We start from the raw sequence: 27,192 nt of genomic DNA, 5'->3' as shown, positions 1-27,192 counted from the left end.
CCTCTATTTCAAGAGAGCCTGGCATCCTTGAAGTGCTTCCCGTGAAGATGGCTAAATGGCAGTTACGGACGATCTAGTCTCTTCCATTCTTCTGTATTCTACTACCTTATTATATATTTATGCTCTCCACCGTAACTTTTTAGCCTCTCAAAACCACCAAAAATAAGTGTACAGACAATACCACCACATATTATTTAGTAGTATCCAGCCTCACCCACGCCCCACCCTTCCTCACTCGGGCAGCGAGTGTGATCTCATGGAGCTCCACGCAAACAGCCATCACGAGAGCCTGTTTGATGCCAGATCTAATGCGGATCATTTCCTGCACTTGCACTTCAATTTCCTCACACCAGAAGCTGACCCTGCTGATAAGAGGAGTCTTGGCTACATTGAGGAAGTTCAAGCATTTGATTAAAAGTGGCGTTGATGTGACCTGTGCTATTTACCTTTCTCACACTCACTGCCCGGCTTGTATGAGAACCAAAAAGACCTAGTATGTTCCAATCCTCTGCATTCCTCTTTTAAGGGCAGAAATACCCCTTACATCTTGACACAAACTTCTGCAAACATTGTCGAGAATTTGCAAGGTCTTTCGGCACTGAGGATGGAACTGTCTTAAAGATTGTGGGCTTCACTGTGAGAAAAATGCTACGGAACTATCCTCAGAACCCTGAATTTAGACTTGCTTTTGTAAAGATTTCAAAGCAGAACAGGCATATCTGAATACCCCAAAACAAAGGAAGAGCACGAAAAATCTCCAAAATTATAGCAATCTGGGACCTTTTTACTCAGACGGTAATTGCCCTGAATGACGTAAGCATCTCCATGTGAAAACCCCAGGATCTGATGCTCTTAAGATGCCATGTTCATCCTCAGGGGGCAGCCAAGTGCGTGCTTTCATTCTAAAAGATTTTAATAAAAACTGCTAAAGTAAAATGGTTAAGCTCCTCACCTCTGCTATGTCCGAAACCATGTGGCCCTAGTCATTTCTAGCAATGCTAAATAAACAAAATAAAGAACGTCTTTTTGTTTTCTATACTGCTGGGTGTTGTGTGGAATGTTCAAGATTTTGAAGAAGGGACCACAGAGCTACCTGGGATTATTCTCTGGGAACGCTGCTCACGAGCCGTCATGACTAAGTCAGCCTTCCAGTTTTGCAGAGATTTGCATCCCTCCCCACGTGAGCCAGGTCTTATTGATATCATGATATATTCAGTTCATTGACTAATGACGTGCACACTCTCCACCGATGTTTTTCAGCAGTTGCTCTTGAGTGAAACTGAGTATAGTTTCCAGCAGCAACTATTCATTTCCTAGGCAGGCACTTTAAAATAGAATTGATATTTTATCTTGAAGGATAGGAGCTAAAAGACATTCCAGACTTAGTGAATAACCCAGCTTTTAAGATACACAGCCTTAATACATAGATACGCACACGCAAACACATTCCAGTCTTAATTCTTCTACTTTGAGGACACTATTACCAGTACATTTTTAAATAAATCAAGAGATCTTTGGGGTTTACTGGGGGATTAAATAGATTAGCTAAAGCCAACTAGTGTGTCTCCACGAAAGGCCGACTACAGCCTTGTCAGAGCTCTCAACAAGGTATTTTCTAGGCAGTCTGTTGATGCGGCCAAGTTTTTGGTTAATAAGTTCTTCTTCTGGTTGAACTTAACCTGGGTTCCACTCCAGAAGAACTTAACCTGGTTTCCACTCATTCCGTCTTCACTGGAGATAAAAGATAATTGGCCAATATCCTTCTAGAACTTCAGAGCTCTAAGGACTCCTAAAGACATCTACTCAGCGAGATCAGGAGATACAGGACTAACAATGCAAAAAAATCACATTCTGCATACTTACAATAAACACATGGAAACTGAAATAGGATCATCAAAATCCCAGCAAGGTTTTTACACACAGACATGCTCATTCTAAAATGTTTATGGAGAGGCACAGGACACAGAGCAAGCAAAACAATTTCAGTAAGAAAGAATAAAGGGAAAGGAGAAACTCTATCCTATGCAAAGCCTTACTATATAGCCACGGTACTCAAGACAGTGGGATACTGGCAGACAGAGAGACACAGGGATCAATGCAACAGAGCAGGGAGCCCAAAAATAGACCCACACAAATATGTCCAACTGATTCTGTCAGAGGTGGAAACACAGTTTAATGGAGGAAAGAGAGCTTCCTAAACCAATGGTGCTGAAGCACTAGATATCCATAACAAAAACATGAACCTCAACCTAAACCTCACTAGTTCTACAAAAATTAACTCAAAATACACTGCTGGTGTGAACGTAAAATGACACCGTCACTGTGGGAAAAACTACGGCAATTTCTTATAGAACTAAACGTGTACTTACCATAATTGATCCAGCAATTGTACTCTCGGCCATTTATCCAAGAGAAATGAAAACTTAACAAAAATGTGTACATGAATGTTCACATTAGCTTTATTCGTAATAGTCAAAAACAGGAAACAACCCAAATGTCCTTCAATTAGTTAAATAAACTGTGGTACATCATACTACAGACTACTACTTAGTAATAAAAAGGAACAAACTATTGACACATGCAACAACTTGGTATGGGTTCAAGACCTTTAGGAGCTTCCCAGGTGAACTCTGAAACCGGACCCTGTACACAGCAGGCAAGGAGAGACTGCAGAAACAGGCAGACACTCCAGATTGGTAGGTGGCGGTTTCAATCAGCAAGGGAACTGACTAACCAGGCTCATCTTGGGCAGCTGGAGATGAGATCTCCATACCTGCCCGCTAGCATCTTAAAAGTTTATAGAGAAGACTTGACTGGGTTCAGTAACGCACACTGTCCAGATGGTCTCAACAACACCTTACTCTCTGAGGGTACGTCCTTGAAAGAGCTCCTAGTGTGGGAACGGTGGGTGGAATGTACATTCCAAGGACAGTGAAGGCAGCGAGGAGTCTCCCATCGCCTGGGTCCAGTTTGTGGGTCAACTGGTGGTTACACCCTCTCAATTACCTCCTCCAACACTTGGATGGATCTCAAGGGAATTATGCTGCATGAAAACAGCCAATCTCGACAGGTGACACACTGTACGATTCCATTTATATAACATTCTTGAATGACAAAATACAGACATGGAAAACAGATTAGCAGTTGCTACAGGTTAGGGAGGCAGCGGTGGGAAAGAGGTAGGTAGCTGTGGCCATAAAAGGGTCATCTGAGGGATCTTTGTGATGAGACTGCTCTGTGTCTTCACTGGGGTACTGGTCACACGAATCTACATGTGATAATATTGCACACACACACACACAAGTGCATGTAAAACTGGTGAAATCTGAGTAAGGTTGGTGGATTGTATCAATGTCAACTTCCTGGTTGTGATATTGTACTATAGTTATGCGAGATGTTACTACTGGAGGAAACTGGGTGAAGGATATATGAGGTCTCTCTGTATTATTTCTTACAACTGTGGATGAATTTACAATTAGCTTTTAAAGTTTTTTTAAAAAGTAAAAAGGAGGAGCTGGCCTGGTGGCACAGTGGTTAAGTTCGCACACCACTTTGGCAGCCTGGGGTTCACAGGTTTGGATCCTGGGCGCAGACCTGCACACCGCTCATCAAGCCATGCTGTGACAGCATCCCACATACCAAAAAAAAAAATAGACGGAGATTGACACAGGTTTTAGCTTAGGGCCAATCTTCCTCACCAAAATAAATAAATAAGAAAAGGTAAAAAAGAAAAAAAAATACATAGTCTAAGCACCCCCATTTTACAACTGAACAATTCAGGAACAAGCAGTAAAGGATTCACTCAAGATTACAGTGTTAGTAAACAGCTAGATCAAAAATAAGGCTCAGGCCTCTGAATTTTCCACCACGCCATAATCCTTAACACAAATAAAAAATAAGCAATCACTACTGTTCCACCTCATATTGGGGGATTAAAATAATAAAGATACCTTTAAGCAGCTAAAAATCTAGTTGCCGATACATGGAATAATATTAAGGGAATAAGCGAGTACTAAATTTAAGCATTATATGGTTCTGACAAATATAAGAACTCAGAGAAAAAAGGTATGGACTTATATTTATCACACAATTCTACTGCAAATTGGAACAAATCTGAGGCAAGTAATCTGATTTAAATGGAATAACCCATAAGAAGGAATTTCTTATCCAGATGCACAGACTTAGCCCAGGATATATTCTCTGCTTAGGATACCATGTTATGGGCGGAAGGTGGACCAGCACAGGAGACAGACAGCTATGGTTCCCAGACACCACCAGGCTGTCCTGCCCCCGCCCTCCTCAGTGGGAAGCACAGCTACACAAAACATCCCAGGAAAGACACAAGTTCTTTCCTCCACAGAAATAAGCCACACACAACAAGTAAATCTAGGCCATCTGAAGTGGGATTTGTTCTCTCCCTCAGACTCTAGATTTAAATTTATTCCTATTGTAATCTGTGGCTCAAAGACGACAAAGGCATTGCTGTAATCCTCAGATCCGTCTTAGCAGTATACCACTTTGCAACAAAATACTGTCAAAGGACGGGAAAGCGGTGCTGTCTCTGCACGAGGGGCTGACTGCGCTGCCATAAGTTCCAGTCACGAAGACCATCACTGGATTCTGGCAATGACAGTGGATTCTCAGGTTCTGTTTACCTGGCTTTGAAGATGATGGATTTTTAAGGTCTGAGGATGAAGATTAAAACTTTTACGATAGATCTAGGGGCCGGCCCAGTGGCTTAGCAGCTAAGTTCACACATTCTGCTTTGGCAGCCTGGGGTTCGCCAGTTCGGATCCCGGGCCCAGACCGACACACTGCTTGTGAAGCCATGCTGTGGCAGGCGTCCCACATATAAAGTAGAGGAAGATGGGCACAGATGTTAGCTCAGGGCCAGTCTTCCTCAGCAAAAAAGAGGAGGATTGGCAGCAGATGTTAGCTCAGGGCTGATCTTCCTCAAAAAAAAAAAAAAACTTTTATGATAGATTTATACATTTGGGGAGCTTGTTATATAACTTAAATGTTCACTGAACTATACTTCCTTTTGGAATTCAATTTTTCTTGCTCCCAGTAAAATATTTGCTTTTATTGCACCATGAGCATAATCCTGGGATTCCTTTAAGTTTGTTTTGTTACATTTCATATCAGTTTTTCCCTTTTTTTTTTTTTGCATTCATATGCAACGGTAACGTTTTAGGATCTTACTCAAATTTATTGTAATTTTGCAGCTTTATTTATATTTGCTTTTCAATCAAGTTCTGGATAAAAATTCATTCCTAATTGTGGCTAACCTTGTGGTTTGCTTTTTAATTACAATCCCATTATTTGCTTCATATGACATGCATGGGATGGGATTCAATTCACCAGAAACTTGTCTTTTCTTGTTTGCTGTTAGTATTCTCTAACACAGAAACTTAGCTGTTTGCACATTTTTGTTTTTTCACAATGACTAGGCTATCACAACCTTTCCACGGCTTATTAGTTCTGTGTTTTTATGAACACCACTTAAAAATCATTCATAATACATGCATGACATAAAAAGTACTTAATCCCTCTCTCTAGAAAAAAAACCTTCCCTATAAAATTGAAATGCATTTTGCATGACGGCATGACAGTGGCATGGTGTGTCACCAGCAAAGTCCAGCAAAGCTGGTGCAGTCCACACACTGGCGCCTGCTTCCACCACTGCCATCCCGTCTCCTGGGCCTCCACCAGGCTCCTCCCACACGCCCCGATCTCTGCACTCGCTGTGGGCTTTTCGTTGTTTTGCTTTTTGCCTAGAGTGCCATTCACCTCATTTTCCACTTCACAATCTCTTTTTCAGCCTTTAGACTTAGTTCTAAAATCACTTACTCCAAAGGCTTCACGGACTCCCCTAAGGAGATAACTTTCTTTTTTCTGGGTTCCCAGAACACCTCTGAGCTCCTCACTACAGAACTCAAGAGGCTGTGCTGTAAATATCTGCCAACATGTTTGTCTCCCCAGTTTTGCAGGAACCCCTCCGGTGGAGACCATGGGAAAGTGCCTGACATAAAGCAGGTGCCGAGCTGAGCAGGCTGGCTTCCTGATGGTCCGCAGCCATCAGCCTGCTGGACTGGGCTATTTTTTTGTATTTGGAAAACCGAGGCAAGTTTATCCCCATGATCTAGGGCAAAGGCGGGAGCCCACTGTCCAGCTGACCCGGGCAGGGACCTCTCAGGACTCTCACTTAGAGAGCAACAGTTGAGAGAGAAAATCCACGCTGGTTCAGGACCTTGCACGTCAGTAGCCACATTAGGGGCGGGACTGACTCTTCTGGGCAACCCGGCTTCGAGAGCAATAGCTAAGAAAGGAACGCAGTGCCCTCAGCCAGTAGGGACCCCTTGAAAAACACACAATGTGTTAAATGCCCAACTTACTCTGGACACGAAGGTTAGAAAATCATCTCTTGAACCTTTAAGATCTGAACCTGAAAGGAAGGGCAAGAGAGCAATATGGGGTCTTGCTGATAAGAACTCTTAGACAACTGCTGTGACTGAATGAAATTTTTTTGGAATGTACTTCCATATTGTACTTACGGTAAAAATACTTATCCCATCCATGTTAGTGCACATGCGCCACATAACCCAATTTTTAATAAAAGAATTTTCTAACCCTTTGAAGGACAAACTTTACTAATTTTTGTTGCAAATTTTTCTAAAATGTATTAGTTACTTTCTTGCCTCTCAACTGAGCAAAACAAACTTTTCTGAATGGTATAAGGGCATGGAAACGTTATTAAACTGTAACACAGAGTGATATGCCCTCAGGAGCCTCTTGCCACCCCATTAAATGGATCCAGAGTGTTAAGATATCTTCTTTCGCATGCTCACTTGCACAGCTTCTCAAATATAGATCTCACATCCTCCAACAGCATCAGTTCCAGGCTTTCTGCTCGTAGGACACTGACTGCTCATTGCCCATTTTTAATTTGTTGGGGCCAAGATACGATCTAACCACATTTGTTGGGACTGAGTGTGAATAAGGCAATGGATTTGTGTTTCTCACCGGACTGGGAAATTCCTAGAAAGTAAGAAACAAGCATTGTTATCTTCGAGCACCCTCAGTGATCAGCACAGTGTTTTGCATACTGTAGCACTAAGTAAATGTTTTCTGATTTGAATTAGGCAAGTATGAGCTGTATTTTGACATCTGTTCCAGCTACTCAAGCTCTGTTAGCTTACTTTTTTGTTTTAAGGTAGGTCGCCGAGAATAGAGTTCACCAGATAAGTGACCTCCTTATGGGATATCCCTCTTGGGGTCTGGAAGGATATGCAACAGCAAGGTGAGTAAGTGGTGGTGATCTGAGAAACAGGACTGGAATTCTAGGTGATTATTAGTTCCTTCTTTCTTCTTATCAGGACTTTAAAATACTCTGCAAGTATTGCTTCTATAATATGAAAAAGTTATATAAGACCTGAGATAATTTTAGCAGTTCTGTGGAAAACAGACTTAAAGGAGGAGGCAACAGGAGCAAAAAGTAGGCAATGAGAACACTATAGGAATGAAGAGAGTAACTACTGGGGAAGAAAAATAAATAGGACTTGGTAATAGATGAGATACAGACAAGAAAGGTGACAGAGGAAAATCATCAGAGTGTTTGTACGACGACATGCTCGTTCTTTCATTTTCTATTCATTTCAACATTTACCGGGCACTCATTGCTACAAAAGTATTTTTATCGGGTACTGGTGCCACCAATATGGAAGAAAATGAGAATCAATGGGTGTTTTTTGGGAGGAAGGGAAGACAAAGATGATGGCCTGGAAGTCACTGGGGAACAAAATGACTATCACTGGTGGACGTGGGTAAACAGAAGACTAAAGCGAGCATGAGTCACGATGAAAGATACCAACATGAAAATCTACAGACACACGGCAGATGAGAACAAAAATAGGGGAAAATCAGAAAGAAAGGCTTCAGTCACTTATTAAGGCATCTTCAAACAGCCTTTTAATCTCTGATCATGGCTGCCTCATGATTAAATGAAACAACAGTGACTGTCAAGGGTATTATAAGAAATACTAGAGGTACTGCATGTGAAATGACTCTAAAAAGAGCAAGCACTGTAGGAACACAGGACACAATCAATGTTTTGCTGTCACAAATCCAAGGGTAAAAAGAAGGACAAAAGCATTCATTTCCCATAACACATTTACTTTAAAAAGTAAAGTCTTCTCTCCCAAGAGATAAGCTCCAAGTCCTATATTTTTCTCTACTTGTACTCCCCAGCACCTTCCTGTCAACTCTGCCAACTTTTTCAAAAGGATACACCAAAAATACTTAGCAAAGCAAAGATCAGGACGCCCTGAGCAAGGGCTCTCCTTTCCAGCTCACTGAGATTACACAGCAAGAGAAAATAATTAGAGAAACGTACCTAACTTTGATGCTGATGTTAAAGTCTGAAAAACTAACTTTAAAACAAGGCTTTCAAGACAGCAACATTACAATGGAATTTATTTAAAGAGCTACAATTCCATTTCTCTTCGTAGTAAACTAAAAGCAAGAATACCCTTTACTAATTGATTCTAACCACTAAGCTTAAGCTTAAAAAATTCCACTCCCTTTGCTTAGAACAGAAAGAAGAAAAAGGTTGAGGTGGGGGAACCAGGAGTCAGCAAATATGAGCTCCGACTGGCTTTGCAACTTAGCAAATTATTAACCACGGCCAGGTTTCCACATTGGTAAAATGAAAACGATGAGTCCTTTGCTTTCACTATCCTTTCAGTTGTAATCGTTTCATGTTGTAATTATTTATTTGTTTGACTATTTCTCCCACTAAATTGAATGTTCCATGAGGACCACGTCTTTCTTGTTCAATAGCATATTCTCTGCACCCAGCAAAGTGGCTGATACAGAATAGGAACTAAATGAATTCAAGGTTTGGATATCTCCAGATAGAAGTGACAACAGAGAAAATTTATTGATTAATCTATTTTCTTAATTGTGGGTTTTGACAGGCATATATCTTCAATTTTAACAAAGTATAATTTGTCAATTTTTTTCTCTTATAATTACCATAGTGTATTCTTGTTCCTGTCCAAGAAGTCTCTGCCTACCCTAAGGTTGCAAAGATTTCTCCTCTGTTTTCCTCACGAAGCTTTGTAAGCTTTAGCTTTTACAATCATATCTACGTCATTTTGAATTAATTTTTGCAGATGCTACAAGGTGGGAGTAGAGGGTTTCTTTCTTTCTATATGGACAGTCTCTCTAGGACTATTAGTTGAAAAGACAGCTCCAGTGAATTTTCTCGGTACCTTTGGTGAAGCATTTCTGTGTGGGTCTACTTTGGGGCTCCGTATTCTGTTGCAAACTGTCTGGATTACTCTCACTTTATACTAAGCTCTGAAATCAAGTAGATTAAGTCCTCTAGTTTTTTTATTTTTCAAAGTTTTTTATGATAGTTATTTTGCATGCCCATAGACATTTTATATTAGCTTGTCAATTTCTACAAAAAGTCCTACTGAGATTTTGACTGGGATGGTGTTGCTAAATCAATTTGTGGAGAACTGACGTCTTAATTGTATTGAGAGTTCTAATTGAACAGTAGACCAATTCATTTATTTGGGTCGTCTTTAATTACTATCATCGTCTTATAAATTTCACACATCATTTTTGTACATTTTCATTAATTTTACCCGAGTGTTTAGCTTTTGATGCCACTCTAAATATTTTTTTAAACTTTCATTTTCCAAATGCAGTGCATGCAATTGATTTTTGTAAACTGATCTTGTATGTCGCAACCTTGCTAAGTTCACTGATCAGTTCTAGTAGTTTTGTGGATTTCTTAGGATTTTTTTCTGCATGTGATCATATCATCTCCAAACAGAGACAGTTTTACTTTCTTTTTCTCTAATCTTTATGCTTTTCATTTATTTTTCTTGCCTTATCACACTGGCTAAATCTCCAGCATGATGCACACATCATTGCCTGTTCCTGATATTGGTGAGGAAATGACCTTTGCCCTTAAGTGTGATGTTAGCTAAAGGTTTCCTATATATGCCCTTTATCAGTTTGAGAATTTCCATCCTATTTCTAATTTGTTAGGAGGTTTTGCTTTTCTTTTTAATCATGAATGGGTGTTGAACTTTGTTTTTTCTCCATCTATTGAGATGATCATGTGGCTGTTCTTTTTCACTCTACTAATATAGTTAATTACGCCAATTGATTTTCAAGTCTTTAACCTAAATTACATTCCTGGAAGAAAAAAATGAATAAACTTAGATCATAATGTATTATCTATTTCTGTATGGCTAGATTTGATTTGCTAATATTTTATTTAGTATTTTTATGTCTATGTATATGAAAGTCTATAATGTTTATTTGTAATGTCACTGTATGTTTTTAATGTCAGGGTTACGTCGGGCTCATAAAATTTATTGGGATGATTCCATCTTTCTCTTTTTTGGTAAAGGTTTTTTGTAAGATTGGTATTATTTCTTCCTTACATATTTGAAAGGTTTCACTGGTGAAACATCTAGGCTTGGATTTTCCATGTGCAAAAGTTCTTAATCACAAAATTCCATTTCTTTAACAGATAGTTATTCAAATATCCTGTTACTTCTTGTGAATGTGCCCATTTCATCCAAGCCGTCAAACGTACAAATATAAAGTCCTCTACTAACATAAAGTAATATGTCCTAATTATCCTTTTAAAGTCTGTAGGATCTGTAGTGACACCACCTCTTTCATTCTGGTTATTGGTAATTTGTGCTTTCTCTTTCTTTTTAAAATACGTATAGCTAGGAGTTTATCAATTTTATTGATCTCAAATAACTGGCTTTTGGTTTCATAGATTTTCTGTACTGTTTTCTGTTTTTGATTTCATTGATCTCCCATCACATCTTTTTTATTTCCTTCTACTTCTTTTTCTAGCTTCTTTGGATGGTAGATTAAATTACTGATTTAAAGTTATATTTTTCCCTCTAAGCAGGGATTTACCTTTCATAAACTTCAATAGGAGGCATTTTCATTTTCTGTTAGTTATTTTATAATTGTCCTTGTGAATTTTTCTTTATCTAAGGGATTATTTAAAAGGATACTGATTGATTTTTCCAATATTTGGGGATTTTCTAGTTAATTTTTTTTTACTGACTTCTAATTTAATTCCCTTGTGGTCAAAGAATATACTCTGTATGATTTCAATCCTTTGAATGTACTGAGACTTGGCTTTCCCCTCATATATAGTGTATCTTCATAAATATTTATTGTACAATTGAAAGGAGTATTTATTTTTCAATTATCCAGTGTAGTGTGCCATACATGTCAATTAGATTAAGTTGGTTGATGGTATTGTTCAAATATTCTACATTCTTACTTTTTTTTGCTACCAACCAGCAATAATTGAAGAAGTAATTAAATTATCCAGTTGTCATTGTGGATTTGTGTATTTCTCCCGTTGGTTTTGTAGGCTCTTGTTTCATCTATTTTGAAGCTCCTGTTAGATGCATAAATGTTTAGGATTTTTACATCTTCCTAATAAAATGACTCTTTTAACATTATGAGATATCCCTCTTCATCTCTGACCATAAGTTTTAGGTTCCAGGGGAAGAAAATGGCCTGGATAGGCAAGTTAGTTTTCTTTTGAAGAGGGGTATATTTCCTATGTTAAAGTGAAAAGGATAAACCTGAGACCAGATCCATAGGCTCGCAAAGCCACTACTTTGTGTGGCAGAGAATCTCTCGGGGGGCAGGGCAGGGTTTTTCCCAGTCTTGTCTCTATGACCTCTGATACAGGCTGCTAGGGACTATCCTAAGCTATGGGTTATGACAGTTGGAAAAGGGTGCTGGGGTGACAGCTGCAGGCCCGCTGTCTCTAGGCTTCACTCCACACCATGCTGGCCCATTAGGACTTTATTTGCTCCCTTTGCATGGCTCTAACTTGGGTCACGCCTCCCCTCGGGATGCCAACAGTACTAGCTACGTATGAATGATGCTTGTTGTGTACTTTAAACTTTTTCTTTATTTTTCTTAATATGACTCTTTTGATTTTGCATTTTTGAATACACGAGTCTGAGAGGCCCTCATTCCTACGCTGTGTTCTCAGGCATGGATGGGAGCAATCTCAGGGATAAGTCAGCAGCAGCTCCAGGTCTGCAGAGCAGGAATAATTTTACTCCAAAGAACAACTTTGGCTTACCTCTTTCTACTGGATGACCGGAAGTGAGCCTGAACAGGAAGGTGGCACGGAGAGGTTAAAAGAGGTCAGAGCTGGCGAAAGGGTCAGAGTGGAAACAGAGCAAGGCTTGTACAGATAGATACATCTACATACACACAAATAGTTAAGGATTCCTGATCCAAACCTTTACTCCTGTGACACTGGCTCATTTTCCTCACGAGATCCATCCTTTGTTGGATCAGGTGAAGCCTAAACGGCACAAAGGTGTGTAGGTGTGTGTGTGTGTGTGTGTGCACTCGCACACTCTCACCTGTGTAAAAATCTCAACATACTGTTAGGTAAGCAGGATGCTCAGAACGAAACCTCTGTACTCCTCCCGTGCTCCTGGGATGTATGTTTGGAACAAAACCAGAACCCTCAGCCTTTCAAAACTCTGAACTTGTGTGGCTTTCAGATGGACCTCTAAACAAGAGCTTCTTTGGTTCCAGAGCCAGCGTCACCTGCTGTGGTGGTCATGATAGTGTCTGAGTAGCTAATGGAGAAAGAAGGATTTTACTGACAACGGGTAAGAACAGCACAAACCTCCCTCGGTGAGCACTGCGTGTTGAAACAGGGCAAGCGTACAGAACGCAGCTGGTGATGTGTATGATGCTGGGTCCAGTCTTCCCCAAATCCTCCTCCCTCCAGTTTTTGGATTCATCTGAGCTTGGGAGGACTTCACAAGCTACTAGTGTGGTAACTGCTATGTCTAGTTTGTGTACATATATGGTGTTGGTTTTTCTCATGTTGTTTTGGGGTATTTATTGTTTACAAATTTCTTTTTGTATTGAAAAAAAAATAACCAAAGCATTTTTGTCAAAAGATTCTGCACCAGGCAAAAGGATGTGAAATGTTAAGCTTGGGTGCCCCCTTCACACAGCGGGGAGTCTCTCCCCATTCTTTGTACTCCTCCCCTTACTCCTATTTTGAACAAGATATTCTGTCCTGAAAACTTGACTCCTATCCTACCCTTAGCCAAAAACAAAAAACAAGACACATGTATATATTTAATTCTTGGGATGACTCTAAATCCTAAAAGACTTGTGTAAAAGCCTGAATAAACTAGGAACTCCCTAGCCGTCATTTCCAACCCACACCCCTCTGGTTAGGTTGGGTATGACTCCTTACATGTTCACATCAAACACTTCTACTGCTAGATCTGTATGGACCAAATAAATATGTTTATCATTCTAAAATCCTAAGGTAGAGAGAAATAAGGGGTGGTCAGTGGGAGAAAGGACTTCCATATAGACACCTGACGTGGGAGACTGAGACAGGAGAGAAAGTCTACCTAACTCACTCAGGAACTCTTCTACTGATGGAAGAAACCCATGTCAAAGTGGCCACAAGATTATCTAATAGGATGTAGATTGGATATAATTCAACTCCATGTTCACTGCTAGAAACCAAAGCTTCATCTGGAATTTACAAGAAGGAAGAGAGTGGGGGAGGCAAATGAGGACCGGTCTGTGTCCTTTCTCTGATCCCTTTCCCCTTATTCCTAACCTGCAGGAGACGGAACCCCCGTGGGCCCTGGTGACCCCATCACTGGGGTATATTCATTGGACGGTTGATTTTGCTGAACTGGATTCTTGCTTTCCCTCTCCGCTCTTAGTGTTTTCTAACACACGTTATCGCTCTCTCTCCTGCCTTTTCTTCCTGAAAAAAACACAGTGAATGAATAAAGACTTATTGGCACTGAAGAGCGTGGAAAAACACAAGTATGGCTGCATGCAAAGGGGTGTGGGGCCGTGACTGTTGAGGGGTACAGAGTTTCTTTCAGGGGGTGACAAAAATGTTTCAAGGCCCCGTGGCCAAGTGATTAAGTTCCTGCACTCCGCTTCAGCGGCCCAGGGTTTCGCTGGTTTGGATCCGGATTGCGGACCTAGCACCACTCATCAAGCCATGCTGACGCAGCATCCCACATAACACAATCAGAGAGACCTACAACTAGAATATACAACTATGTACTGGGGGGCTTTGGGGAGAAGGAGAAGAAAAAAAGAAAAAAAATTGACAACAGATGTTAGCTCAGGTACCGATCTTCAAAAAAAAAAAAAGTTTCAAAATTAGATTGCGGTGATGGTTGCACAACTCCATGAATAAACTAAGAAAACTGAATTGTACACTTTAAAAGAGAGAGTTATACGCTATGGTGTGTGAATTCTATCATAATAAAGCTGTTGAGACAGCAAGAGATGGAGCCTTACACATGAAGTGCTCCAGAGCTTGGCCCTGGGCACCTGCCTTTCTCTACCCTACACTATCTGCCCAGGTATTCTCACCCTATCCCGGCCCTTTAAATACTGTCTATGTGCCCAGCACTGTTTATTTCTGTCTTCTCCACTGACCTTCCGCCTATTCAACACCTCCATCTGGAGGTCCAACAGGCATCTCAAACTTAACACAGTTAAGACAGAACTCCTGATGCCCTGTTTCAACCCAAATCTCTTCTTCCTCCACTCATTCCTATTTCAGTAACACAACACTAGCCGTAGAGGTTACTGTCTGCCTGTCCAGCTAGAATGTGTCACTTCCCAATTCTTCTCTCCTGTGTCCTTGGTGCTGGCAAAGGGTAGGAGCTCAGTGAATATCTGTTGAATGAAATAACTATGGGATTAAATAAAATAGCCAAAACCAAATTTTTTTAACAATCAAACCATCAACTTGTCACTGAATTTGAACAAGACCTTTGAGATATCTCAATTTTAACACATAAAGATAGGTATAGTTTACAAACAACGAAAACTACATTATTTCTATTATGATTTTTAGAGTAAAAATAATTTTCCCTAACAACCTCTATGTGAGATTGTGAGAAAAATTCGAGTGACAAAAATCAATACAGGGAATTGAAAGACTTATTTGAATAGAAATCTCTTTTAGAATAAGAATAAAGAGCTAAAAAAAATTGCTGTCACCCAACAGATGGCTAAAAGCACATTTTCAGAACCTCTTTCAAGCACTCATGTAACAAGAAAAGCAAATAGCAGTTCCTGCTCCCATTCCATAAAGCCTATGCTGGGTCATTTAAAACCCTCAAGTGGCTCCTTCCTTGCTATCAATCACTCTAACATGTCCCACTCTAAGATGTCACAGAATTCGGTGATTACATAGGTTCAGGTGTCCATTTTTCCCCCTTTTCTGAAACGATTTTTACTGCAAACGTAATAATAATATGTATCATTATTACTTATAATTATACTATTATAATTAATAATATTTGATGAAACAAGACCTTTTCTTTCAGATGCTCTTCACATATTCATTTTTGTAAGTTCTAAGATCCTTATTGTAATATTTCCACTATTTGCCTTAATACTCTGTTAAATAAGTTTTGAGTGGTAAGTATGTAACCTGCTAATTCAAAACATTTTCAAAAGCTTACAATTTTAAAAAAAAATTTCTTCTTTCACTTAAACTTTAGGTGCAAACCCAAATTAATAGAAAGTGGTGAGGTTCGGTTGTCAGTAAGTACTTGCAGCTGACTTGTAAAGCGTGTCCAAGCTCCAGGAAAGTGTTTATGACAGCCTATGAAAACTGTATTTCGCATTGTTTTAATTTATAATTTGCTCCAAAATAAAGTCTCCTCGCTCCTTAAATTTCCACTGTTGCTTAGGTACCAATTTCAATTATTTTTTAAATCTGTTGGTTCCAACTGTTTTCTGCAATGTTTGACAAATATCTATGCATTTGGTATAAAATTACCTTTTTTTAAATTTTTTTTACAGAAACCACCCCATTCTTCTCTGGGGCTTATTTTCCACATCAATAAAGTGGGGCTCATAATCTCCACCTTTCAAGACTACTAAGAAGGTCAAAGGAATTTAGCTATGTGGGCCATCTATAAATTATAAGGCACTGAATGGTGGGTAACACTGAAATAAATATTGAACAGTATCCAATAAAGAGTCCTTATATGAGATACTCAGCATTCACAAATGCTTAACCCCTTTTTTTGGTAATAGTCATACTGTTGTTGACAGAAAATGTGCCAATCTCAGTATCCTAGTGAATTTATAGGCTCTTTTCGTTTACACTGTTCTGGTACTTTCAATCTTTTTTCTTTTAGAACGTGGAAAACATATTATTAAATACACTTTCCTGGGTGTAAACACCTTGTGATTTTCTACTCCCTCAGCACGTTTTAATTCTCTTACGACAGCACTTCTCTCCCCTCCTTTCTCCTCCACTAGACCCATCGTGGGGCCTGATTGACCGAGAAGGTCGTGTTCTCTGCCAGGTCTTAAACTTCACACGTGAGAATGGTATTCACAGGTACACAAGTGAAAATTTACCACATGAAATACTGCTTTTTTTTTTTTAGAAACTTGACACTGAAGAAATTAGCAGCTTTATGAGGAAAAATATTTCAAGGCTCACATGACCCACTGAGAACATTTTAATCTTTGTCTGTGTGTGTGACTACTTATTTATTTAATAATGCAGTTTTAGTTATTTATCCCAAGGATAAGCCACTTATCCAGGGATTTCCCATTTAGAAAAATAGTTGTAAACTAGTATTTCCTAAAATGTATCCCAAGGGAAAGACACTCTAGAAAAAAATCCTCTGTAATCCAATAAACATGTAAATGCCACAACCTATATTCACCTTCCTAGAAACTCAAAATGGCCCACGGCATCTATGGTCAGTAACTTCTTTATTGGTATACGGGTTTTACACTACTCTTCCAATTTCCTCCCTGTTTAAAATATTTTATAACTTAAAAAAAAAATCTGTGTCTCCATTTTTAACTGGGATTTCCCCAAGTTGGTTAAGCAGAGAGTCCTTTTCTCCCACTTCTGGATATCTCCCCAATGAGAGCAGCAAGTAGGTACAAGGGTCTAGGGGTACACTTGGGGCTGCGCATCCCCATCCACCGAAAGAGCAAGGAACGACCTCTTCACCAAACCCAAGTACAACAGGTCCCCAACCCCATGCAGACAAGGATGGGAAGGGCGAACCCACACCTCCGAGATTCTCCCCCAGACGCAAGTGAGAGGTGGAAGATGACACCAGTGTACCATTGCAGCTTTTGACGGCACATATTCGACGTGTGTGGCGAGCCTTTTCCCGCCCCTCTGGATAGTACCAGGTTTTCTCCACTCCAAGAGCCATAGATCTGAACAGACTGATGAACCTAACAGACAGAATGTCTCTGTCCTCCGTGCACAGGCAGATGAAGGATTCACAGCTTCCTGAGCCGCGAGGGAAAATTCAAGCTCACCGCATACACAACGGAACACCGCAGAGTCCAGACGAACAAAGCCACTTCAGGAAGTGGCTCTCTGAAATACCTTGGGAGCAGGGAACGAGCAGGAGGTCGTAGCAGTCAAAATAACTGTGGGATTTTGTATCGTCGACCAAAGTTTTAGGAAAGATTCCTTTCTGAAACCATAAAGGAAATAAATTGGTATCCATGTCTAATTTCAGGAGGTCTCCAGACCATCTTTAACAAGAATAGGCAATGACAGAACAATATTATCCCAATTTTTATAGATAACACTCAAGCACAGAGACATTAAGTAACTTGATAAGGCCACGCAACCAGCAAGTGGAGAAGCCAGGATTGGACCCCAGAGGCTGTTATATGTTATATCACTTCTTGATGCACATAGAGGTAACTGTGGTTGGGGCCGGTGGTAACTAGTAGGTTACTAGGTAGTAGTATCACCTGCTTTGATTCAAGCCTAATCTCTCCCATCTTACTAACAAGCCCACCACGAAAGTCACATTAATGAACTAAAATTATCGCGTCTGCAGGTTTTATCAAATGGTATTTCAAGGCACACAGCCTTCTTAAAAACTGGATTTCATTCAGGATGTTGGAGCACTTTTGACATTCACTTATTTTGACTAGCTATCCCCAATTAGTCCAAATCAGGGGGATTTTACTTTCACTTAACCTTCCATCACAACAAGAACAGAAGGCAGGCAAGTGTGTCGCTGCTGACTGTCAGGTGTAGCATCAGGACGACGCACTCTGAGTCATTCCTCAGGGAGCAATGGACCGGCAGGACCCTTTCATTTCTCTGCCCCTCAAGGGCCCATGGTGTTCTCTGCAAGATGGACGAAGCCCTTTTGCATGTAACTGCAAAGCTCTTACCCTAAAGTTACAGGCTCTCCTTCAAAACCCTAGAGTCAAGGCTGTTTCTCCTACATAGAAATTCTAACACTGGATTTTCCTGAACACTATCTCCAATGAAGTGTAAAGATTTAATCACTCTAATTCCACTACACATATCTCAGAGTTATATTCTGTTCCATTTCATCCAGTGGATAAGAGCAACCAAGGTTATTTGCCAAATTCAGTGATGAGAACTCATCCTTGGACTAGCTACTCAGGAATTACCTCCTGACCAAACCAGAGGCTTCTTCATACAGATTACTGGGCTACAGTTTTCTTAGGGTAATGTCAAAATTACATCCCAAATCATGGTAGTCAAGTAAGGTCTCTCAGAAGATCTAATCTTGATCTTAGGGATAAAGAGGAAAGGGAGCCTAGAACCTCTTTCTAGACAACTTGGTAGGAATTCGTTGGACGGTGGGCTCCCTGAAAGTTGGCCTTATTCGCCATCATTTCCCACATGTCCATCAGGAACACGATAAGCAACTGCCCACGATGAACGAGCAGAAACATGGACAGCCAACCCAAAGACAATCCTCCTTATTTCAACAACACAGATTTGGCTAGGCCATAAGGTTGCCCATGTGGGCCTCCGAGTAGTCTCAAATACTTAAGAAAGTCTAAAAACCACACATTTAGGATGAGTTTGCCCAGGGCCACTAAAAGGTCGAACTGCCTTGACTTTAGCAGACTGTATCAAGCCATTACGCCAAGACTGGTTGGTGTGTGCAGATCAAAAGTTCTGGTACCACGCACTGTAGCGGGGAGGAAAACGCTCCCATTCTCCTCTCCGAGCCCCTCTTGAGGTGCAGGACACAGTAATCTGATGGGTGGGATAGGTTTACTAACAAATGGGGCCCTGGTGCTTTCAGAGGTCAAGCAAATAGACAGCTGTTGGTCTTTCTGTCTCCTTCTCACTAAGAGGCCCAGGGAGGCAGATTCCACCAGGGCTGGACTTCTCGCTTTTCCTCCTCTTTTTTCTAACACTTGTATTGTGGGGCACTCCACGGTCAACTAGAGTAAAATTGTGGTGAAGGAGGAGAGGCCAGGGTGACGGCTGAGTATAAATGGCGTCTTCCAGGCCAGTGTAGCAGGAGCACCACCCCAGGGATGATGGGCACTCAGGTCACAATGAAATGGAGCTCACTTCCCGTTTGTTATCATCCCAAGCGCACCCCACTTGGAAACTGCACAGGGAGGGGGTCCAGCCCAGGCAGGAGTCACTGAGGGTCCCGGCCACAGGTGAGGCCACCTCTACCTGAGGAACTTCACAAAGGAATGACCTTCCAAAAACCGAAGCTGATAAGCTGTGAGTGATTTTTCTATCCACAACCCTTGAGGAGCAAACTGCAGACCATTCCTGGGCACAAGGAACTAACCCAGACAGGAGGAGACAACTTGGGGTTGGCAGAGCAGGGCGTTCATCCTGGCCCCACTTGCCTTGCTGAGAGGCCAGAGCTGGACAAGGCGTTTCCCTTCGCACAGTCTCAGCGTCCTCAGCGGTCAAAGGAGGGTGTCGGATGACTGGATCATCTCGGGTTCCCTTCCAACTCCGCAGCCCACAATCCAGTGACTGACAACCCTGTCTGGTGTCTTAAGCACATGCCGTTCACTCGAGCCAACACAGACCATTTGCAAGACACATGCTTGTTAGCAAATTGGAATTCAGTGTTTGCTGCACACTGCCTGCCAAAGGCTTCTTAAAGTCATCTGACATTCAAGAGAGAGTCTAATCGATGCGTTAACCATCCCTGAAGAGCTGGCACCGGGGACGCAGATTCCACTCAATTAAATATTTATTGAGAACTGCAAGTGGGAACTTTGAGAGATATTATCTCATTTAAAAGCCTTTCTTCCCATTCTTTCAATAGATGAAATCTGGTGAGAACTACCAGAAGTCTTTCACGTCCAGGTTTTTCCTAAACTTATTATCCCAGTAAATTATCAAACCCTTCAGGTTCTCCAGTTCTTGCCCTAAACTAAAACACAGCATGGCAGGGCACAGTCCGGGGCCCTTTACCTCTGCCCTCTACTGTTCTGTCTTCACCGAGTAATGGCTTATTATTGAATCCTTCCTCCGTTTGACGGTGTCCTTGTTTTTTTTTTTATTTTTATTAAACTCTGGTTGAAGATATTGTTTACTGTGCTTCTTAGTATTCTTCATACAAGCTCCCGTGAAAATAGCTTTTTTTGTTTTTTAAGGGGGTGAAATCTTACCACTGCCGACAAATGTGTAAGCTTCCTCTGATCAGAAACTAAAAACCAAGTAAGACAAAGTTTCTCTTGTTGTCTCAGTGAAAGCCTAAACTAGCGTCCAGTAGAGTAATCAAGCAATATATCTCTGATACTGAGCAGCATCTATTCCTCTAGTTCCAAATGCTCCTGGAAATAAATGGGCATATAAACCCCAAATAAATATAGGGAGATTAAAAACGCAGGCTATGGATGTGAACGAGGCCCCTACTTGTGGCCATCCGGCTTCAGGTGTGCTATTTCACTGTCAGTATCCTCAGCTGGAGAATGGGGCCATATTGATTCCCCAAATCATAATTTCTCACGCAATCCTCCTCCATATAAAGCATTCAGTACAGTTCCTGGCTCACCAGTTCTCAGCAACTATTCATTTGTATTAACGTTGTTTTGGAACCCAAATTGTCCTGCGTTTCATTCCCATTCTTTTACTGATTTGATTGGTTAACTCTTTGTTTATTCCAATCCATGGACCCCTGACTTATTCACTACCCCTCACCCCTCCTGTCCTTACTTAGCTCCCCCAGTCCATCATGACAGTCACAGCTGTGCCAACCTCCTCAACAATATCTTCCTCTCTTTCTCTCCATTGCTCACCCACCTGGCTAAACCCCATCCCTGCTGAATCAAGCTCTCTGCTTTGTCTACAAGATACAGTGTAGTGTGAGGCAGAAGGGTGTGTGCTCTGGCGTTAGACTGCTCAGAGCTCAAACCCAGCTCTGCCACCTCACACCTGTGTGTCTTTAAGTTGCTTATCACTTTCACAAAACGAAGGTGATAATAACAATGCCTGACTTGTGAATATGTAATGAAGTTTAAATGAGACTATACACTTAGCCTTGTACTGACCATAGTAGGCACTCAATAAACATGACCTAGGATTCTTTGTATTATTAGTACTCTATGCATGAGTCAGTGGAATGAAGTTGAGAAAATCACATACCCAGACAGACTGCTTGCACCATAAATGTAAAACCACAAGCATCAGATGGGTCCTTGATACTGTCTGCAACTCTATTGATTTCCCTGGCGTGCGTGCTCTCCTACTCTCCCACAACACTACTTCATGTCTCCAGCTCTTACTTCAAGTCTCCTTCACCCTCAGCTGATGACCCTCCCTCCTGCTGCGTGGGGAAAAAAGGAGCCATCAGACAGGTACTACTTCATCTGCCCAGCATCCCGTATACAACTACCCACATCCAGACTCATTTTCTCCACCTTCTCTCTAATTCAACAGAAGAAAGGTTGTGCTTGGGTTACAGGTCTCCCCCACCCTAACCCATGGCTTTTCCAAGGACTTTCCTCCTGCACTTAACCCTCTTCCGTCTGCATCTTTGGTTTCTCCCTCAGGTTACCCCCAGTCATCCTCACCTCCTGGTATTCATGCCCTTGTATATCTCCTCCCCAGAAGTGTGGGTGGAACCCATAACTCACTTGTAACCCATAGAATATGGGGAAAATGATGGAGTACTGTTCCTGCGATCACAGTGCATCATATGAGAGTCCATCTTGCGAGCAGACAGGTGCTAAGATTCTCCTTGCTGGCTGATGAAGTAAGAGGCCGTGCTGAGGAAGCCCACGTGGAGGAGCAGGGCTCTAGGAGCTGAAGGCAGCCTCCAGGCAACAGCCAGCAAGAAGCTGGGACCCTCAGACCTACAGATGCCAGGCAATGAATTCCGCTAACAACCCGAGTGAGCTTAGAAGTGAGTTCTTCCCCAGTCAAGCCTCTCGATGAGAACACAGCCCACCTAACACCTTGACTGCAGCCTTGAGAGACTTAGCAGTGACCCAGTGAAGCTGAGCCTGGACTCTCAACCCACAGATACCGTGAGAACTACTGTAAGTCAAAAACTTTGAGGTAATTTGTTCCACAGCAATAGAAAACGAACACAATCCCCCTCTACGAGGTAATTCCCATCACTCTGTAACCATTACACTGGGGTCTACTGTATCCTATCCTAAAGAAAAATCTAGACCATATGCCCTCCAGATACTCCCCTTCTCTCTGCTCTCCTTTCCCAGAAAACTTGTTAAAAGAGTTTTCATATGTCTCGCTATATCCTCACCTCCCATTCACTGCTCAGTGCACTCCAGTCACATCACTGACTTCACGTTCTTTCAAGGATCCCATTAAGTCCCACATGATCTAATCTAAGTGAACACGTCTCTATCCTTATCTTATTCAAAATCCCAGGAGTATTCAACACAATTCACTACTCCCTACTTTTAGAACTCTCTCTTCTCTTGGCTTGGCTTACTGGATTTTACATTTTCTAGTTTTCCTTCAACCTCTCTGGCTGCTGCTTCTCCTTCGTCTCTGCTGGCCTCTCCTTCTACACCCAGACTTAAACAATGCTGTGTCCCAGGGTCCGGCCTGCAGCTCTCTGCTCCTGGCCGACTGCACTCCCTGTCTAGTCCCCAGCTTCAAATGACGTCAACACGCTGATGACTCCCAATTTTTTCCCTCTAGCCCTGACCTCCCCTCTCAGCTTCACACCCTACAGCCATCTGCCTAATTGCAGTTTCCACTTGGATGTCTAATCGTCATCACAGACTTAACATGTTCAAAACAGAACACTTGATTTCTCCCTCGCAAAAATCTGTGGTGCTCCCAGGTTTTCCCAATCTCAGCGAACGGCACATCTAACCAACCTTTACATCAGGGTCTCATCCTGATGCCTCTCTTTCCTTCACCCCCTCACCTAATCCATCAGCACGTTCTCACAGCTCGCTCTTCACAATGGATCCTGAGTTTGTCCACTCCTCTCTGCCTCTGCTCCCGTCAACCCAGTCCAAACTGCCCTCACTGCTCATTTAGACAGCCAGCCAGCTGGTTTCCCTGCTTCTGCTGTCCTCTACGCTCCACATGGCATGACCTTTGCAAAAATACAAACCACCTTTATGCCTTTACTACTTAAAACTTTCCAAGGACTTCACACCCTACTTATAAAGGCCCCCAGGCTCCACGTTGCTGGGTCCTACCTGCCTCCCTGACACATCTCCTACCTACCAAGTTCCAGCCACGCTCACCTTTTCTCCTTCAAACACCAAGACTTTTGCAACTGCTGTTCCCTCTTCCTGGAAAGATGTTCTTCTCAAGCTGCAGGTCTCAGATTTCAGATCGAATGTCCCCTCCTGGGGGAGGTTTTCCCCATAGCAGCTTTCTCTTCTTCCTCCCAGACTCTGAAGTATCACTATTTCCCTCATAGCATGCATCACAATCTCAAGCGCCAGGCTTATTTATTTGTTCAATTGTTGCTATGACTTTTCTCACTAGACATGAGCATCTGGAAGGTGCTTACTGCTGTGTTCTAGAAAAGCAGCTGGCACACAGTAGGCGCTCAATAAATATTTGAATAAATGAACGCATAAGAATATATACGAGATGTTGACATTCTTAAATGCATTAGAATAAAATGATCCTGTCATATTCCATTATAAAATCTCTTCAGATGGCTTAAAGCAGTAAAAAATTATATAAATTATACTCCAAACTACTAAATATATAAATTTCTCAAAAGTTGTGGGCAAACCAAAATACTATCAAATGAAGCCCATTTTGAAAGAATTTAATGGAAATTTGTTTGGAGATGGGAAAAATCTTTTCTGATAATGTGAATTATCACACCCTAGTTACTCTGTTTTTATTGACTTTTTTCCCAACATTGCATTTGCTTTAATCACAGAGCATAAATTATAATTAATTTTTCTATCACAAATTGTGCAACCACTGCTCAAACCACAAGACACATTTTCAACATTTCTGGACAAAAATGTTAAGGAGTCACCACTCTTGTTAATCAATGTCACTGATGCCACGTGACTTAATTCCAAACCCAGCTATATCCTGTAGTTATCCAAGGCAGGTTTTCAACAGCCAACGGTCATGAGTGTGGTCATGGTCTGCATTCCAACAACCAAATGTCAAAAACTATCATCCCAAATGACCACTTACTGAAAATTTCTCAGTTCCAGAGCTGGTACTTCCAGGGTGGTCTAGCAAAAAAATCTGTGCCCATGTCTACTCTGGGACTATTCTAAATGTTGATGTTTAACATTTTGGGATCTGCAATTTCATGCTTCGAGGAACTGACTTTTTTGCAAGCCCCAGAATATTTTTTTTAAAAAAATAGTCTCTTCTCTATTAAGCTCACTTGTTTATGTATTTTTCTTCCTGACATACCAAGATCTTCTGAAAACTCCAGTTGATTTTCAGAACCACTGGAGAAAAATCACTCCCTCCACCGCTTACCACTTGCTGCCCTCAAAACTTCTTAGCAACATACACAGTGCATCAACCTCAACGTGGTCTGCTTTGTCCAATCGCATGCCTGAAAGCCCAGCCAGTCAGTTGTGCAATAATAAACCCCTTATCTCCTGAAGATACACAAACCGAAAGATCTCTCGGTGCTTCAGTGCACAAGGGACTTCGCTAGAATTCTCAGCAGAAACTCACATCCATTTTAAATGCCAAATTCTCCCCACCCCCCCCCACACACACTCCCCACCTTTTCCTGATTTCCTCTTTTTTTTTTGCATTTGCAATTTTGAGGAGAGACAAACGCAAAATGCTAAACAATGTCGAGTTTAAACCGGCGAGGGCGGAGGAGGCGGGGTTGGGGGGTCTGCCAAAAGCTGCCGGTAAAATGCTTGTAGAAACCAGGCGCTTGGCTTTTGCTGTACCGCGCTCACCGGTTCCCTCACAAGCGCCCGTGCTGCAAACTCATCAACAATTGTTCTCGGGTGAAGAAGGGCTCGAGAGGTGGACAAGAGAAGCCGCTGCTAGTTTCTATAAGCTTCAGCAGCCCTCAACAGAAGGAGCAGGGGACATTCCTGCTTCCTCGGGGAAGAATAAAATCTCACTGCCTCCCCCCTCGCCCGTGCCCCCAGGCGCAAACCAGCGCCTCCCTCGTCCCATCTCCAAGTTCCCCACCCCAGCAGGGAGAAGCGTCCCTTTCCTGCACCCCCGCGAGACAGCCCCCCGACCCGGCCTTTGAGGACAGGGGGCGGCCGCCTGGGAGGGGCGCCGGGGGACCGAGGCGTGAGCGCGGCACTCGGCCGCTCTGCCCGCGCTCCGCCGGCGCCGCCGGACACACCCCTCCCGGCCGGGCTCGCGATCGCCGGGCCCCGGGCCCCGGGCACGTCCCCCTCCCGGGCCGGCGGGTCCCGCGCGCGCCCCCGGCCCCGGCACGCACCTTCACCGCGCCCCGGGCCGGGCCCTTGGGGAGCGCGCGACCGGGGCCGAGGGGCACGAAGCGCTCCTCGCCGTCCTCGTCGTCGTCGTCGCCGTCCACCACCTCGACGACCACCTCCTCGTCCTCGTCCTCCTCGTCGTCATCCTCCTCTTCCGCGCCCCCTCGGGGCTTCTCCTCCACGCGCCCGAGCCCCCGGCGCCGCCGGCTGCCGCCCTCCTCGTCCTCATCCTCCTCCCCGAGCAGCAGCAGCACCGGCGACGAGGCGGCGGCCCCGGCGGCCCGAGGGGGGCCGGTCCCGGCGCTGCGCGGCGGCGGCAGCGGCGGCCTCCAGCTCCCGGGGCCGGGCGCGGGGGGCGCGGGGCCGGGCGGGGCGCCCTCGCCGGCGGGCACGGGGGGCGCGGGGCCGGGCGGCTGCGGCGCGGCGCCCCCCCGGCGGCTGCCCAGGCTAGAGCGCTTGGCTAGACGCCGCGCCTGCATGCCTGAGCGCGGGCTGCCGGCGCGCGGAGCCGGCCGCGGGCTCCCCTCTTCCTCCTCCTCCTCCTCCTCCTCCTCCTCCTCCGGGCGGCCGCGGGGGTCGCCGGCGCCCGGGGCGCGGGGCACGGGAGCCGCTCCCGGGGGGCGACGGCGGCGCTGGCTGCAGAGGCGCTGGCCCGGCCCGCGGGGACGCCGGCGGCTACGGGGCGGCGCGGCGGCCGCGGGCGGGGGTGGGTGTGAGCGAGCGGCGCGCTGCCGCCTCCGCCGCCGCCGCCGCCCCGGAGCCGCGGGCCGCGCTGCGCTCCATGCGGCCGGCGGCCGGGCCGCGCCTCTCCGGGCCGCTGCGCCCGCGCGCTCGGGCCTAGCCTGCGGCCCCGGGCGCGAGCTGTTTGTGCCGTGTGTGTCCCCCGCGCCCCCCTGCGCGCGAGCCCGTCCTCGCAGCCCTCGGGCCCCCGTGCAGACAAAACCCGGACTGGATTGATTTCCCCTACCCACGGCCGCCGACAATCTGTGCTTCCGAGCCGCTGGCGCAGACGCTCCCCGGAGCCGATCACTCCCTTCGGAGGGAGGAGGGTGGACTTTGCTGGAAGTGAGGTTGTCGGTCGAAGTCAGACTTTGGAGGAAGAGATTTGCCGCAAGTCCTTGTAATGGTCTGTGCTGTGCGTGGCGCCTACTCCTGAGCTGCTGTGGAATCGGGGACGGGGCGCCCCTGCGAGATTTGGGGTCAATTCCGAATAGGAATCATCAGACTCATATGGGTCTTTGAAATACTGTTTCATGACATCGCCTGCCCATCTCTCAGTCTCTCTGAACACACCATTCTAGGCCCTGCCGATTGAGGTGTCTTGCCACTGTGTTGGGTCAGCAAATCGTTTTACCTTTTATTTCTGCGTTTTTACCTTGAGCGCCTGATCAGAACTGCTAAATTCCAAGCAGCCTTCTGCTCTCACCATTCACGCTGCAGACTACTGGC

The 27,192-nt window shown here is 43.7% G+C and overlaps 1 protein-coding gene across 2 annotated transcripts in view; it reads right to left on the bottom strand.

The window, feature by feature from the left end:
- The window catches only part of ZNF704 (zinc finger protein 704), a 202,659-nt gene extending 175,876 nt beyond the window's left edge, over positions 1–26,783 (bottom strand). Inside the window, exon 1 of one of the 2 annotated variants that reach the window (XM_070481001.1) lies at positions 26,711–26,783. Coding sequence is in view for 1 of the 2 variants with exons in the window: in XM_044780319.2 (XP_044636254.2) it covers positions 25,746–26,222 (477 nt within the window). In the remaining variant the exon portion in view is untranslated. Of the gene's footprint in view, positions 1–25,745; positions 26,615–26,710 lie in introns of those variants that run through there. The other variant, XM_044780319.2, reaches the window with a different exon arrangement.
- Positions 26,784–27,192: the final 409 nt, after the last annotated feature.

The sequence above is a fragment of the Equus asinus genome, chromosome 12 (genome assembly GCF_041296235.1).
Source record: "Equus asinus isolate D_3611 breed Donkey chromosome 12, EquAss-T2T_v2, whole genome shotgun sequence".
Taxonomy (NCBI): domain Eukaryota; kingdom Metazoa; phylum Chordata; class Mammalia; order Perissodactyla; family Equidae; genus Equus; species Equus asinus.
Note: the sequence above shows the minus strand (reverse complement) of the source record. Positions and strands in the feature narration are given on the sequence as shown.